This window comes from Apodemus sylvaticus, chromosome 16 (genome assembly GCF_947179515.1).
Source record: "Apodemus sylvaticus chromosome 16, mApoSyl1.1, whole genome shotgun sequence".
NCBI lineage: Eukaryota > Metazoa > Chordata > Mammalia > Rodentia > Muridae > Apodemus > Apodemus sylvaticus.
Genome location: NC_067487.1, coordinates 47832930 through 47850688, shown reverse-complemented (window position 1 = coordinate 47850688; position 17759 = coordinate 47832930). Strand labels below are relative to the sequence as shown.

The window sequence follows — 17759 nt, the reverse complement described above, 5'->3', positions numbered from 1 at the left end:
AACATCCACAAGCAACCAAATGGTTCAGAAAAGCATTCATAGGCTATTAGAGACACGTGACTGTTTTATTTAAAATGTAATTTCTCTTTCTGTAATTTACCATTCTTATCAATGCTAGACAGTAGTACTTTCTTACACCCATGTGACCTTTTTTCTCATTTTTCCAATTAAATAACTCAATTACTCAATGGCTTTTCTGTTTTGTAACAGTACATCTATACTTGTGGGGCTTCCCTGAACAGTGGGATGAGGATCGACGACCACACTGATGGATACACGAGTGAACGGGTGGAAGGAATGCCTAGGCTCCATTCCCAGAGTTCATCCTCCTGGTGACGAGTGACAACAAGGAACGGGCAATTTTTAAACTTTAAGCGGTTTATATTATTAATACAACTCTAAGCTCTCCAGAAGTTTTAAAACAGCCTATTTTTTGGAATACAGAGATAGCCTCAAGGTCTCTAGCACATGTCACTGATGTCCAGTATTCAAGGACTTTAAACAAACAGAAAGTCAAGTGACCAAACAGCTTACGGGCTATCATCTAAACTCCTACGCAAAAGTACCTGTCTAATTTGTTTTATACTTTTTAAAAACATTATCCCAATACCTAGCTGAAGGCCCCTCCTTGACTTTTGGAGCTTTGGTAGTCAGCATATTTTTAATAATATATTATTGGTTCTTTGGGGATTTCACACCATACACCCATTTACATTTGCATCACATTAGCTTCCCTGTCCTCCTTAACACCCTTTTTACCCAGCAAAATAAATACATACATACATACATACATACATACATACATAAAGTCCAATCTGTGTTATCTATATAGTCACTGGGGCATGGTCAGGCTCTCAAGGCCCTGCCCCTAAATGGAGTGTAGACCTTCCCTCCTGCATCCCTACTGGAAGTCGTTCACTGTGGAGGATGAAATCCCAGCATCCTATCACAGGATTTAAGAGTTCTCTCTGATGGCTTCCTGTCTAAGCTGTTACTACTTTGGGGGAGGGGTGGTGGGAAGGCTTTAGGTAAAGGGTTGTCATAGAAACCTTCCATGTCTTTCTCAACTGTGCATCTGCAGTCACTGACATCACTGTAAAAGTAGCTTATTTGCTCTTTATAGACTGAGAGAGGATGAGGACCCTTGGATGCAGTCAACATGTATTCTGGAAATGAGTCATCTAATGTGGCACCTGAAAATCACGCAACTGGAGGAGCCAATCCAGAGTAAGAGTGACTTGTCCAAACCCCAAAACTCTTGTCCTGAGACTGGCAGGGATAGGACTGCTTGCTCCTTGCTCTGAGCCAGCATGTCCCAGTGCACATAAGCCTTCCATCTCCCACCACCACCATTCTTGAGGGTAGTCACAAAGCCTGGTGGCCGGTGTACAGGTTAGCTTCCTCTCCCTGTAACGGCATGTCCAGCTAGCATGTGGATTTCCTCTTCAGGCAAATGAAGCATTCCAGTACCTCAGTCCCAGTCAATGATATAGACTCACCCCAAAAACCCCTATCCACTCCCCAAGTTTTATATAATCCTTATTTACCCACAAATAAAGAGGGCTGTTTCACTGAAAACTATCTATGGAGAAGGCCATTTCTTCTGCACCCATGCAGACCAAGCCCACTAAGCCACCTAAGCCTAGCTCAGCAACATTCCTTCCAGTCCAGCCCCGGGTGCAATGATGCCTGGGTACCCAGAGGGGTAGCACTCCCTGGCAGGGCAGCAACCTAACACAACTTTCTGGAAAAGAAGATTTAAGAAAGAGAATCGGGAAAGAAAGTGCTTTTAGAAACAAGACTGACGAGAACTAACACATACTGCTTTAAGAAAAATATCCTATACACCAGTTTAGGATATTTGTCTTTTTGTCATTTTAAGAAATAAAATGGAATAATGGCATTAGGCAAACTTGGATGAAAACCAATTCTACACTGTATTCTAACTTCTTATGAATCTAACCATTTTAGAAATAAGTTTAAAATAAAAAGTTATCCTTGGTTTGTTATATATGCATACTTGCAACTCATTAGTTTTTCTTAACATGATAATTTGACTACAATATGATTAGACTATAATATGACTAGTCTCTCTACATTTGCCCAGGTGGTCTTAAACTCCTAGGCACAAGGACATTCTTATTTATTTTGTTCTGTTGAATTTGTTCTTTAAGACAGAGTCTCTCTTATAGGCTAAACTGTCCTAGAACTCTCTATGTGGGCCAGGCTGGTCTCGAATGAATGGGGATCCACCTACCTCTACCTCCCAAGTGCTGGGATTAGAGGGATGAGACACATGCTCGGCCTGATGCTCTTACCGTCCCCAGAGCTAGGACTAGAAGATAAGCCATCACACCCAGTTTTGTTTTGCTGTACTAACTTCAACTCTTGGAAAAACCTTGTCCAGTGGCTATAATCCTCATCTTATAAACAGAAAAACAATTTTAAAAAGTTAAATACCATTTTTAAGACAACACAACCACCATGAGGATGATTTGGGCCTTAAATTTCAGGCATTCAACTCCAAAATATCAGGTCCTTATGACTACACTACACCAAGTGAGACACAGAGCCATAAAGCACTAGCTGCGCTGCAAGCAGAAGCTGCTGCAGTAAGCTTAAATCCGTTCCTGGATTTGTCCACAACTATGGGACTGAAGGAACTTGATCCATAATTGTCATTTTTCTTCTTTGAGAGAAATTAAGAATAAAAACAGTAATAGACAAAAACAAATTCTCCAAAAATCCATTTTGGAGAAAGTACTCTTTAGCATAATGAAAACTTGATTTATGCTCTGCTATTCTTTGATCCCAAGGGGGGAGGGTAAGGGGAGGGGAGGGGAGATCCACCCACCCCGCATGCAGCTCTCACTACCCCATGTGCTAGAGTCCTGAAGTGAATAAAAAGGAAAGGAAAGGTGAGCTGGGCTCCATCAGCATCCATCCCTCTCTGCCATCTCTCTCTCACTGTGTGTGTAGCAGAACAAGCCACGTCACGCTCCCTCTGCCATGCACACCCCCCCCCCCCCCATGACAGACTACTGACTTCTTGGAACAAATTTCCTTAAGTTGCTTTTATTATTACAGTAATGAAAAAACATAATATAACCTTATTATGTTTTATGTTTATGTACTTATTATGTAAGTAGGTTAAAAATTAATAGGGTAAAACAAAAGTGCTCAAAACTAAAGAAATCTTTGAAAGTTTTTTCCTCTTGAATACTAATTCTCCTTTATGTTTTCTTTTGAATGGGACAAGGCTAAAAGCAATGACTGGAAGAAACTATCTTACTTAATACCCTATAATCCAATACTAAACCAGGTGTGGTGGCTCATACTCACAGCACTGCACTCAGAAGGCTGAGGCAAGAGAACCACAAGTTCAAGGCCATCCTGGGCTACAGTGCAAGCTCATGTCTCAAAAGCAACAAATTACTGAATCTCAATTCTAAAAGTTTTAGAGATTATGTTTAGTCTTTGTTTTGATTTTGGGAATAAAAGTATATTATAAAATAAGCCCCCTATCCTCTTTCTTCCAAATGCTGGGGATGGAACCCAGGATCTTGTGCATATTAGACTACCACTGGGCTCCAATCCAAGATCAAACTTCAAATACCTAATTAAGAAATGACAGTTCTTAAATATTTACCACAAATAGTATTATGCTGTTCTTTTACTGACAGCCTAAATAGCTAGCCCATAAGATGTATGGCCCCCATTCTACAGAGTAACAAACACTGGCTAGGGGTGAGTCATTTGCTTTAGTTATCACTAAACTAGCAGGTAACCAGGGCTGAGAAGCCAATAAACTCTGCAACTCAATGTCAGGAAGATTCGCTACGTCAGCAGTTTTCAAACAAAAACCAAATCAAAATCAACAGAGATGCACTCTACGTACAAGTTCCAAGACCCCCACAAACTTTGTCAATCAGACTCAATAAACCTTCTAAGACCATCATTCTGTTTTCATCATATTTCCCGAGAGCTTGGGTACCTTAGACACGTTTTTTTACTCTGAGCAGAGACTCATTTTCTCATCATTTTCCTCTTAGACAAATTTGAGTTTAAGCATGAGTTTGGGGGGGGGGGGCGGGCTTGTGCATGCCACAGGGCACACATGGAGACCAGATAGCAACTTTCCGGAATCAGTCATCCCCTTCTGCCACAGAGTCCTGGAGACTGAACCCAGTCATGAGGTGTGCTGGCAACTACAATTACCCTGTGGTGGAGTTTAACCCCTCACTTCCTTTTTCTACTACCTATCCTTTTTCCTACAGGTAACAATTTTCAAAGGTTGTACTAAGACAGGTGGCCAAAATACCAAATTAAAGGTGCCTAAATTCTTTATCTGCACCCTTGCCTAAGGTCTCTAACAGCTGCTTCATGAAACTAAGCATTATGTAACTTAGAAGCAGAGTAAGACTGCCAGTCTGAGTCTCTCTAGTATGTACTTCTAAGTTTTTAAAGTTGCCACAGAAATACAACTTACCTTTCCAGAAACCAGAGCTATCACCTTCTTCAAACTTGTTATTTAAAAAACCTATACAAAATATGAAAGAAAACTGCAAATTTCTGAAAGAATTTCTTTTATCTCTATAGTTTAAAAAAACACTTTTCAGGACCAGAGGACTGGCTCGGCAGTTAAGTGCTCACTGCTCCATCACAGGCCAGGGCTCAGATTACTCCCGCAGGTGGCTCGCAGGAAGCTGGCAAGTCCAGCTTCAAGGGATCTGACACCCATGACTAACCTCCATGGGATGTGTGTACAAACACATATAACATGCATATACACATGAATAAAATCTGTTTTAAGAGTCTTTCAGGAACAACTAGTTATGATGACCCTACATAATAGATAAACTCTCTATATAAACTACATACACAGACATAGGAAGACAACTAATTCAAAGAATACTAGAACTTCTGCCTCTATCAGATTATTAGCTCTACTCTTTTAAATTTAAAAATATTTCAATAGATTTTATATTATTTCAAATATTCTATATTCCCCCTTATATGCACAGGCAAGACAACAGCATTATCATTATAACCATTATTTTCTTTCCATTCAAAATATCAAAAATAAATTTGGGGCTGAGGAGAAGCTCAATTGATAAAGTGGCTGGCACGTAAGCACAAGGAGCTTGAGTTCATTCCCCAGCACTGCTATGAAAAAGTTATACACATGGTGCGTGTCTATAATCCGTGCACTACGGAAGTAAGGCCAAGGGGATCCTGGGACTGACTGGCCAAGCAGTCTGGTCAAATCAATGAGTGGATTCAGTGACAAAACTGTCTCCAAAGCACTGTTGACTTTTAATAAAATGTTCTTTAGCATAAAAATTCTCAAGGAACTAGGCATAGTGGTGCATGGCTATAGCCCTAGGTATCTGGAAGCTAATTATAATGTATCACTTGAGTTCATGGATTAGATACCCACCTGGGAAGCATAGTGAGATACCCTAGCCACTCTACCTCATACACACAGAAAAGATACTTGGGGACACATGCCTTAAAAGTAAATGTCAATATGGAATGCCTATCAACCATTAACTAAACTATATTATAACAAACTCAGTTACAATTGGGCTCGTTTAATATAAGAACCATCCAGTTACTTAGGCAGTTGTTCAATTTATAAATGATATGTGTGTTATCTCAAGCCATGAAATATCTGCAGCTTTAACCAAATTTAAGGGTCTCCATAGTAATAAAATACAATGAAGTTTAATACACAATTCTCATATAAAAGCAAATATCCAAGTATTCATTGTACGATTGACCAAAAAATCCTTTAGCAGGTATTTCCTCTCAGAATGTACACATAATCACTAAAAAGAATAATATTTCTACAAAAAGCCTAAGTTTTAAATTATTACCCTCACTTAAATATCAATCGTCAAAGCTGCGTGTGAAAAGGACTTATCTACTCTCCGCTGCTTGCTCTTCCTCATCCCTGTGACAGGAAGAGGCAGGGTTGAGTTTCTAACTAGGGAACCTCCCATTTCTACATTACTGGTCTTCCTTTGCTCAGCTACAGATGAGCACATGTTCCCATGCAGAGGTACAGAATGAGTCTCCATGGGAACTGGGAGCCCTAAGTAGTAAAGAAGAAAAGAACTTAGCCTTGTGTATAAGGTGAATCAATGATACCACAGCAAGAGGGGTGCTGGGTTTTTTGTTTGTTTGTTTGTTTTTTTAATCAAATAAATGGAGGGCCAGCAAGATGGTGTAACAGTGATTAGAGTGCTTGCTGCGAAAGTCTGATCTGACTTTAATCCTGGGAGTCCACATGGAAGAAGGAGAGAAGCAATGGTTGCAAATTGTTCTCTGTCCTCCACACATGCACTGCAGTACATGTGCAACCCCCAAACACCCACACCCACACACAGGCAGTAAGAATAAAATCTTTAAAAGACAAATGGAACCCTGCACATACCCAGAGCAGCATCAACTGCTGCCTTTACACTGTACCTATATGAAACAATTGTCTACGAGCCTCATGATATCTACATGGCACACACTTTCTGTGCTTTGTTTTCTAAAATATAAACTGGAAGCCTTGGAATCAACTAAAATTTTGGTTGTAAAATATTACAAATAATTACCTCTGTTTCCAAAACCTTTTCCTCTTCCAAAGCCACCAGTTGTAGATGTATTCTCTCTTTTACTAGACTCGCCAATATCTGAAAAAATGTAGACAGTTAAACTTAACATGCAAAATTATATCAAAAAATAGGGATAAAATGAAGCTTTAGGGTTAGATGGCTTTTACAGATGGTAAGAAAATAGAAAACTTAAAACTCATTACATTTCCTTCTATCAAGAATTCACTTCATGATTCCTTTGTACTCAATTCCCCTCCCTTCAACAGAACAAAGCATTATATTCAGCCCAATCTTCACTATTGAAAATTCTGTACTATATTATTTTTATTATTCTGTTTATTTTTCTAATATCTCTGTCACTTCCAAGATTCTTACTTTTAAAACATTTTTTACACTTATTTCTGTGTGAGCTCTGTAGGAGCATGCATTTGAAGACCACAGGGTAAACTCTACCCTTCTACCATCAATCAAGCTCAGGTTGTTGGGCTTAGCAGAAAGCACCCTTATCTGCGAGCCACCTTGCTAGCACTCTACTTTTGTTCTATTTTTGAGAGTCTCACCATGTAGCCCTGGCTGGCCTTAAACTCACTAGGTAAACCAGGCTGGCCTCGAACTTAGAGATCCACTTGTCTCTACTTCTCTGTGCTAAGATTAAGGGTATATGACACCACCCTTGATGATGATGATGATGATGATGATGATGATGATTAATGTGGTGGTGGTGGTGGTGTGTGTGTATGTATGTGGTCTATGTGAGTATGTGTCATAGCATACATGCAAAGGTCAGAAGATAGCTATCAGTTTATATTCTTCTTCCAGTCTGGAATTGGGGGACTGAATTCAGGGTATCAGACTCATATAACAAATGAGTCAACTTGCCAACACACTAAATAACTCCATTTCATGTTGTGAACATCGAGTAATTTTTTCTATATGCTGTTCTTTTGGGCATGGTATCCCTGCTTTCCTCCTTTTCCTATTCTTCATTCTTCAGAAACCTGACTCCTCTCTAATCACGGATAGCCCTGCACATTCCCAACAGCATACCACTCTCTGTACCTCTTCTCAGTAACTGTCCATGTGTTTCTCAACCACTAAGTTAAGAACTAGCTAGGCATGGTAGGACAAACCAGCTACATAGGAGACTGAGGTAGGAAAATTCCTTGAGCTCAAGAGATTGGAACCAACCAGGGCAACACTACAAGAACTTCATCTCAAGAAAAAAAAAGAAAGAAAAAAGAAAAAGAAAAATAATCTTAAGGTCAGAAATACAAGGAGAACAGATGGTTCTTGTTTATAGTATTTTCATTAATTCTTAAAGAGAATCTCATACAGTGTATTTTGAGCATATGTGTGGGTATGTGTGCATGCACGCATGTGTACACACACACACACACACACCTTACCTTCTCTTCCTGGAATAGAAAAGAACAAGAGACATCCAAATCAGCATGCACTGTTACTATATACTGCAATTATGAAAAAGCATTCTCTGTGATCCCTATAAACTGTTTTACCTCTTTCTCTCTAACATTCCAGTTTAGAGCTGTTGAAGGAAAACTTCGAAATTCCTAAAAGCCTGTATTAACTACATATGCCAACAACCAAGTATTTTCATCATATCTTAAGAATTGTATGTAATCCAAGAACCTAAAGATATTTATCCACCATTTAAAGGATGCAAAAAGCTAATCAATGTTATATCTTAATTCTAAGAATCAAATCAAAAGCACATTAACATACATTGAATTATACAAGTTCAAAAAACACTGCCAAGATTAAATTATATAAAATCCTAGGTCAGCCATAAGGAAGAGAACTTCTGAGATTATATATAGTACCACGATAATTGTTAAAGTTATTGCCATTCAACCAAAAGGGATTTTTTTTTTTGGTTTTGTCTGAGGCAGATCTTTCTGTGCAGCTCTGGACTAGTTCTGAACCCACATGCTGTCAAGCCTTCATAGTGCTAGGATATAGCTGTGCATTACCACACCTAGCTCCGAGTTCCAGTTTTAAAACATCGACATGCATTTCAACCTAAAACATGAAAATAGCGTGACAAAATCTGTTACCCTGGCCCTTTTCTCATTGAAAAAGTACTATTGAGGCCAGGCATGTCATCACATGCCTTTAATCCCAGCACTAGAAGAGCAAAGATCCCTGAAAGTATAGTCTTCTATCTACTCTAATTATTTAGAAACTTTCATCAAAATGTATCACATAGCCTCTTTAAAGTTTGAAAAGATCATTACACTGTTAATTCTCTCCTAAATATAATATAAAGATATTTCTACTGTCAGTAGGAGCTAGCAAAACCCTTGGACCTTGTATCTTACTTACATGGTGAGATAAGTGTGGTGAACATGATATAACCAGTGTGGTGCACATGCATATAACCCTAGCACTTATGAGGAGAGGCAAGAGGACCATTCAAGTTCAGAGCCAGGTGGTTTACATAGCAAGTCCAAGGCAGATAGGGCTATAAAGTAAAATTCTTTAAAATGGGAAAACAAAACAAAATAAAATAAAAAACAATCAATTATATGATCCAAATCAGCAATGTATATTAATATGTAAACGTTTAAAACCAAAAATGTACATTAGTATTTAAAAATCATGCTAACAATTAGTATCAAGATACTCAAATATAAAATTCAAATTTGTATTTATATATTAATAAGAAATTAGGTTTTCCAAATGTCAAATGAAATACCTTAATTGTGATAGCAATAGAAAAAGTCAATCAAGTTTTTCAAAAGATAAATTTAAGAGTGAGTGTCAGCCTCCCCTGAGCGGCACAGGGGAGCTGGCCCCTGGGGATGTGAGCAACAGTGGCCCTGCTACTTGCCTGCAGTGAGGTGGTGCAGGAAAGAGCAACAGAGAGATGTTCTCCCCCAACTCAGCACCCGAGGCAGTCCGCCCTAAGACCATGAGAACAGGAGAGCTGGCCCTGCCTGCCCTCACTGGCTGCAGCACTAGGAAGAGCCGCTGGCCCTGCACCCACCTGGGCAACACAGTAGAGCTGGCCCTGATGGTGAAGACACAAGTGAGCCAGCCCTAGGGTGTGAGAGTGGGAGAGCTGGTCCAGCCCCTTTCCAGCAGCAGTATTGGGTGAGCAACCCAGGGCAGTGCTGAAGAGCTCCCCCTAGTGGTTCGTCGGAAAGCTAGCAGGATGACCAACTTGGCTACCACCCAAGCCCACTCCCAAACTCTCAGCTATTAACTGCTGGAGTGCTGAAAGGCTAGCCCTGCTGATCCAGAGCTACAGCAGTCTCACGACACAGGGCAACAAAAGAGTACCCAAGAAGAGTTCCGGTAAGGAGCTAGTATTGATGGTGTAACAGAAGTCAGAGGCCTCAAAACCAGACCAGTGACTCACTGCAATGAACATTTGTAAGTAAAGATGTATGGGGGGGGGGGAGGGGGAGGGGGAAGGGGTATACTGTGGGAAACATTGTGACACACTACAGCTTCCACAATGAGATGTTTTCTATGCTTTGTTTATTTTGTATTTTTTTTTCTATTTTCTTTGGGGAGAGGTTGAAAAGGCAGAGGGAATATATGAAGAGATGGAGAGATAATAGGATTGGGGTGAATGATGTAAAACTCACAAAGAATAAAGGTTAATATATATATATTAAAAGAAGCACAAAGAGAAAAAATGGTATTAGATATTTTTAAATTACCAAACATTCCTAGCTATGCTATATCTTGAAAAACAAACAACTCAGAAAGCCTCAAGTTAGCATGAAATTTTAGTTCCATGTTATTGCATTATAATAAAACATAGCATAAAATGTTTTTATCACTTTAATATCAACTAAATTAATTATGGGGAAATGAGGGTATTTTGTTCTGTAACTACTAAACCCAAGTGTTCCTAGTTTTTTGTTTGTTCACAAGTTTATTTAGAGAAAGAGTTTTGCATGGCCTTAAACTCAAAATCCTCCTGCCAAGTGCTGGAGTTACAGTACACGACAAGTTTTGACAGCTTAAAAATGTAATTTTAAGCCGGGGCAGTGGTGGTACACGCCTTTAATCCCAGCACTTGGGAGGCAGAGGCAGGTGGATTTCTGAGTTCAAGGCCAGCCTGGTCTACAGAGTGAGTTCCAGGACAGCCAGGGCTCCACAGAGAAACCCTGTCTCAAAAAAAATAATAAAATAAAATATGTAATTTTAAAACCCAACATTTGAGAGGTAGAGGCAGGAAGAAAAGGATTTTAAGGCCAGCCTCAGCTACACAGCAGATTCAAGCGACAGTCTGAGATACAAGAGACCCTGTCTCAAAAATAAGTAAATAGTTAAATACTGATGAGCTAACAGAAGTATGTCCCATACTGCTTTTTGTTAAGAAAGCTAACACTCAACAAGGCCCTTTTCCCTAACCTCTTCGCACAGCAATTCCTAGAAACAGAAACTTGAAATTAAGCAGCAGGTGATCTGTGGGACCAATCTGTCTAGTCCACTTAACTATGTCTTATAATACCAGGAAAGTAAAACAGTATAAAGTACTTGGGCATTACCTAGTGTGATGGCCAGGCCTCCACTCCCAGCACTTAGGAGGCTGTGGCAGGAGGATCCCAAGTTCAATACTTGTCGGTACTGTATTACATATGAGTAGCCTGTGTTTAATGCCAGCATGGATTATATTATATAGAGTTTAAAGTTAGTTGGGCATGACTGTCTTTGTTTCTCTGCCCCACACTCCCACACCCCTGACATTAAATAAAAATTAACTTGCTAGGGGAACATGCCTTTAACCCTAGCATTCAGGAGGCAGTCAGGTGATCTCTGGGAGCTCAAGGCCAGCCTAGTTCTACAGAGCAAGTTATATAGGACAGCCAGAACTACAGAGAAACACTGTCTCAAAAACACAAAAATTAACTCATTATACCAACAAAACCTTCCATCCACTAAGTTATAGAAGATTTAGCTTTGCACCAAATAACCAATCAAAGCCCCCATACCATTTCAACAGTTGGTATGTTTAAAGAAAGATGACACTTACCTCTGTTTCCTAAATTTCTTCCAGAAGGAAATCCACTTCTCATGAAATGATCTCTTCCAGAAGGTCCATCTTCCATTTCTAAAGCAAATAACATTTCAAAGCAAGTCAAATAAAAATATTTATCCAAATATACAAATTTAAAGTCTTTTCAATGTGCCACACACTTAATAGAGAAATTTTATTAACCAACAAGAAAAGTGACAGACCCAAGCTACTCGGGAGGCTGAGGCAGAAGAGTGACAAATCCATGAACAGTCCGTCTGAGCTACAATGTAAGTTCAAGGCCAGCTATGTACTGAAATATTCTCAAAACAAAATTAAATTACAGAGTTAAAATAGGGCTAGGAATGCATGAGGCCCTGGGTTCCATCTCTAGTACAAGAAGAAAACTGATAACAACCAAGAGCTTAACTGAAAAGTGAATCGTGTTTCTAAGTATAGCTTAACAGAATGAAAAGGTACAGAAGGCAAGGACAGCCAAGCAAAGACAAGCAAGTCTGTATCTCCACAACAAAAAATATGTAAATATGCATCCATACAATACAAATGGAATTTGATACTATTATGTCAGAATATATAGAGAAATCAAAAAAAGAATCAGTCACTGTCAGTGGGTGGCAAACGTTTTGGATAATTTGATAATTTAGTTCCTTCCTAACTTTTTAAATTTTTGACAATTGTGTAGGTATCAGTTTTAGTTTACATTCACTTGACTAGAATGTGCTGCAATAAGAAAATAACTTTCTAGGTCCACAAGCTACACTTACAATCATAAAATAGGACCAACTCAATGGATCTATAAGGGTACTTGCACCAAACCTGACAGCCTGAGTGCCAGTCCCAGAATCCACATGGTGGAAGGAGAGAACCTGACTCCTGCCAGCTGTCCTCCCCTCCCCCTCCCCTCCCTGCCCCTCTCCATTTCACTCCTGTGTTGCAGCATGCATGCATGCCCCCACCCTAAACACATGATAAATGTAATGCTCAAATTGGTTTTAAAAGAATTTAAATTGAAAAGAATTATAAAAAAAGTACTTGTTAACCAAAAGGGGAGCACTTTTATTTCTCACCCTTAGCCTCGGCATTCATAGATAATTGTGGCTTTCAGTGTGTGGTTATTTCAATCTAACTCTTTAAAATTCTACGACAACAGATAACTATGCTCTCTTATGATACAGGCCTACTTCATTCCTTTACTGAAACTGCTTTTTGTTGATACCACAAAGAACCAGGTTTCGGCTGGTTACATTATCAAGTACACTTTTACACATTTGTCTTTTTTATGTTTAAAAGATCTCAGCATTCATATGAAGGAAGCAAACTTAGCTTTCTGTTAGTTTCAGTCAGGCTCTTGAGACCCTGGTTATATATTAAAGCAACACATTTAAATTTTTATGAAAGTGCTCCTTGACAGTAGAAAAGGTTTTTATGAACTTTTGTCAATGAACTTACCTTGAACTTAAAGGAGACATAAGAATTAAATTTGCTGTAACTAAATCAACTGAGTTTCAAATTCCCCTCATATTCTACAAACTACGTTGGCACAGTTGTTTTGTTTATGGGTTTTTTTTTTTCTTCACTTTGGGCCAAGTTCCAATGAGCCAACAGTTCCATCAACTATAAAATGCTTTACCTCATCCTCTAATTTTAATGGGAGAAACTGAAAACTGAATGTGCCCCCAGCCCTTGCATCTGACTTCCTTCAAGTGAGCAGTAATTCAAATGCATAGGCAGCAACTTGAACTTGCTGGATGTGCCAGGGGTTGGAGACAGGAGGAGCGAGGAGCTATTATTTTAATAGGAACAGAATTTCAGTTTGCAAAGATGAAAAAAAAATCTCAAGGTAGAGAGTAGATAATGTAGCAATGTGAGTGAGCTTAATGCCAGTCAACTATACTTAAAAATAGTGAAGATAAAAAAATAAGACTCTTGGGGCTGGAGCAATTGCTCAGCAGTTAAGAGCACTTACTGCTCCTACAGAGGAGCCAGGTTCAGTTCCCTGCACACACAAGGTAGCTCACAACCATCTCTAATTCCAGATCCAAAGGACCTATCATGTTCTTTTGGCCTCTGCAGGTACCAGGCATACATATGGTGCACTTATACACATGCCGGCAAAACACATATACACATAAATAATAAGTAAATCTTTTCTTTTTAATGGCAAAGATCAGGGCCGGCAAGATGACTCAGCAAGTAGAAGGGCTTGCTGTACAGGCCTGACTGTCCAGAGTCCGATTCCCAGAACACCTAAAGGTGGAGAGAGACCCAACTCCACACACATGCCATAGCACACACACACACATTATGCAAACTAATAAAAACATTAATGGTAAAGATAGTCACTATTATGTACATTTTACCACAATTTAAAAAAATCTTTCCCTGCATAACAGCAATCACATTTGTGTGTTTCAGGCTTCAATGAAACAAAATACTGCCATGATTTTATTTCTTGGCCCAACTCCTACCCTTCCTCCCATGTTAGCAGATACATTAACTCTAGAGAGTATAGGTATACACACGCAGGGTGGGGCAGCCCATATGAAAATAGAACAGAGAAAGGAGTTCAGAGCAGCAGAATAGGTTAAAACTATTCTGAACTTAACTCTCATTCTCTTGGAAACGTCAGTTCATTAAGTTTTCTGGTGCCAAAAATAAAAAAAATTTCATGCTCTTAATGGTATGACATGTCTGGCTTAATCCCTGGTTTGGGGCCAGTCATCATAATTAGAACCTTCTTTAATAATCTCACCATAATTAGAACCTGCTTTAATAATATCCTGCTTCCTTCTATCAGGAGACTTGACAATGCTTCATCAACCTGAAGCCAAACATGTAACCTTCAGGATGGAAAAAGTTTTGCAGCAACTCACTAAATTAAATACTATAGTCTATAACACTGTATCTTCTTTAGCTACGTTACCCTATTATAAAATATACAAATTAGAATGAATCCTCTTCATAAGAAAAACTTAAAAACACACTCTGTATCTATCAGTCTACTTAAGTATTGTATAAAATTCTTACCCTAAACAGAAAAGCCATGTGACCACAGCACGTACCTGACGATGAAGCTGAAGTCCTGTTAAAAGTGTCTCCATTTGCTCCAGAAGAATATTTATCCTGTAAGAAAGAAGGCCAAGTTTTCTACTCTGAATAATAAGAGCATGTCATCTATTTCATACACAGGAACTTACAGAACTGCTTCCTTTTAATGAGAAATACACTCTAGGACCCTCAGTGCCTCAAACCATGAGTAGTAGATAATCATGCATATACTGTCGCTCGCTCACTCTCTCTGCCTCACTCCCTCTTCATCTCATCTCTCATACACACAAAATATATGAGATACTTTTCTTATACATATATGCCTATGAAAAGGTTCATGAATTTTACACAGTTTTAATTATGAGAATAATTAAAACCATTATGGCACTACAGTGTTAAGATCTTCCTGACATTTATTCACTCCTCTTGTGGTGTGACATGATCTAATACCGCCTACATGAGATGAAGCAAGGTAGACTACAGAAACATTTTAAGACCAAGCTACTAGTAGTGACCTTCTGACAATACATCAGGAGGATCAACCATCTAGGTGACTGTGGGCATAAACCCATAATGTCAGACAGCTAGTGCATACACAGATACACCAGACAAAGGGATGACTTGCTTTCTAGGCAAGACAAAGGGGAATGATGGCAGGTTTTAACATGCTACCCAGAATGACATGAAATTTAAAACATCAGCTATTTACTTCTGAAATTTTCCATTTAATATTTTTATATGACAGTAATTTTTGACTGAAACTATGAAAAGCAAAATTGCAGCTAAAAAAAGATTATTATATGACTTCATGATAAATAAAGATTACGGCCGGGCGGTGGTGGTGCATGCCTGTAATCCCAGCACTCTGGGAGGCAGAGACAGATGGATTTCTGAATTGGAGGCCAGCCTGGTCTACAGAGTTGAGTTCCAGGACAGCCAGGGCTACACAGGGAAACCCTGTCTCGAAAAAACAAATTCAACCCCCCCCCAAAAAAAAAGAAAGAAAGAAAAGAAAGATTACTGTAACACTGCATGATAGAGATTACTACATAACTGCATGCAAAACAACAGTAAACAGTGAGAATTTTTAGGCCAACAGATGCATCCTCATTAGTTATTTCAAGACATAGTAACCTAATTTGTAGGTGTAACATAAATTTATCACTTAAAATTAATAAACTACATCCATAAGACAAATTTGGTAAGCCACCCATTTCTATAAACAATTTTATTGGATTACAGCAATTCATTAAAATATGAATATACCAATAGATATATATAAATAGCCAAGCTGTGGCTGAGACTAAAACTTAGAAGTCTAAATCATTTGCAGACTTTATGTACTTTACATAAAATGTTTGCTGACTCATACTGACAAGTATACACTATTAAGTAAATAAACGAAAGACAATACACAAGACTGTTTGCAGTGCTCAGTGTTTCACAGTACATTCACCAATGCTACAGAGTAAAGTAGAATATAGGACAAAATTATCAGAAGGCAAGCTCAAAGGAAAGACACTTATTTTAAAAACTTTCACTGTGACTAAGAATGACTAACACTCAGGAAGATGATGAGACTGAGGCCAGCTTGGGCTACATATGAAGACCATCTCAAAAATGGTTTCTAAAGCACTACCACTGTAAATAGGTTAATGATTCCACTTGTTAGGGTACAGTTTCCCGAGTCCCACCTGGATGGCAGGGTCATGTTCCCAGGCCTGGAAGTCAACTTCTACCTGCTTCTTCAGATGTTTCAGGTGTGTCTGTAACCAGTAGAGGATGTGAAGAGGGAGGGAGCTGCTGTCCCGTTCTCTAACTAAGGCGCACAGGTCAAGGTGCTGCTGTCTCCACCTCACTGACTCCATGTAGCTCACCCACTCCCTTGTTCCCTTAGCATTCTAAACTTCCAAGCCACAGTCCAGGAGGGGACCTGGCTGCGAAAGCTGACTCAAGGACCCTGAAACCAGGTGACCCAGTACTAAGGTCCTGGCTTAACCCCTTGTCAATGCACCAGCCACCATGCTCCCCTTTACTTTGTGTTCCCAGCCTATACAAACTACCGTCTCCCTTCAAGGACGCCACTCAGATCCTTTCATTTTAAGATTCTATCTCTCAATGCGTTTTCTCAGCAAACAGAATCCATACAGTTTTCAGTAGATAACTGAGTATTCTCTAAAGTTGGGCTCAGGGGCTGTTTTTCAAATCCAATGCCGTGGTGAATGGTAACCAGCTACTGGGTCAGAATATTCATGGTTAATTTCAATTAAACTTGAAGATTGTCTTCAGTGATCTCAAATACTGTTCCTGTTTCCAGTCTTTAAAACAAACTACTATAGATACATGTAAATTACTGTGGCAAAATTAAACTAACCAGTGGACTTAAAAGATTCAATTTTTTGTTACAAAATGAATAATACCAAGTTAACTTTGGAACCTTCCAGTATTTCTCACAGTCTGTGTTATGACAATGTGAGTGACTGTTCTCACTTAAGCATCTATAATGTCCTTCCATCATTAGCCTATTCCTTTATTTCTTTCAGTGTAAGCTTCCTCTAAATAAAAACTTTCAGACTATAGCTCTGAAATTCATGTATATTAGAACCCAACAAGAATAGTTTAAAAATGAAATGACTAAACTTATAGGTATCATAGTCAACTGACTGCATTACAAAGTCATAATCTTCCTTCAGATCAGTTCATTTAAGTAAGTGCCAGTGATGGAGAGTGCACCCATATCTTCAGCCAACACTTTTCTAAAACTTTTAAACTTTTATGTAGCTCAGGAACCGTTTATTTTCCAAAGTTCTTATTAAGAGCAAATCCACAATAATGTCACTGAAATTCCCTAGAAAACTTCTATAATAAAACAGCACAAATTGATTGCTACCAGATACCAAAACAAGAATGATCCAACCAGCCCTATCAATAGACAGGATACTGCCAATAAAACAGTAAAAATCTTACTGATTTAATGTGTCTAAACCAATAAATGGTAATGGTACACTCCTGACTAGAAAACTGAACATGTTACTACTACATGATTCCTCAAGCTATGAAAGTTAATACATGTTTATCTTACAAATTCC

The 17759-nt window shown here is 38.9% G+C and overlaps 1 protein-coding gene across 5 annotated transcripts in view; it reads right to left on the bottom strand.

Moving 5' to 3' along the window:
- Positions 1 to 17759, bottom strand: part of Ddx4 (DEAD-box helicase 4) — a 53439-nt gene that overhangs the window by 31739 nt on the left and 3941 nt on the right. For 4 of the 5 annotated variants that reach the window (XM_052159769.1, XM_052159770.1, XM_052159773.1 and 1 more), the window contains exons 2-5: positions 14685 to 14745; positions 11620 to 11697; positions 6609 to 6686; positions 4490 to 4540 (exon numbers count right to left, since the gene is read on the bottom strand). In XM_052159769.1, coding sequence (XP_052015729.1) covers positions 4490 to 4540; positions 6609 to 6686; positions 11620 to 11697; positions 14685 to 14745 — 268 coding nt within the window. The remainder of the gene's footprint in view (positions 1 to 4489; positions 4541 to 6608; positions 6687 to 11619; positions 11698 to 14684; positions 14746 to 17759) is intronic. The other variant, XM_052159772.1, reaches the window with a different exon arrangement.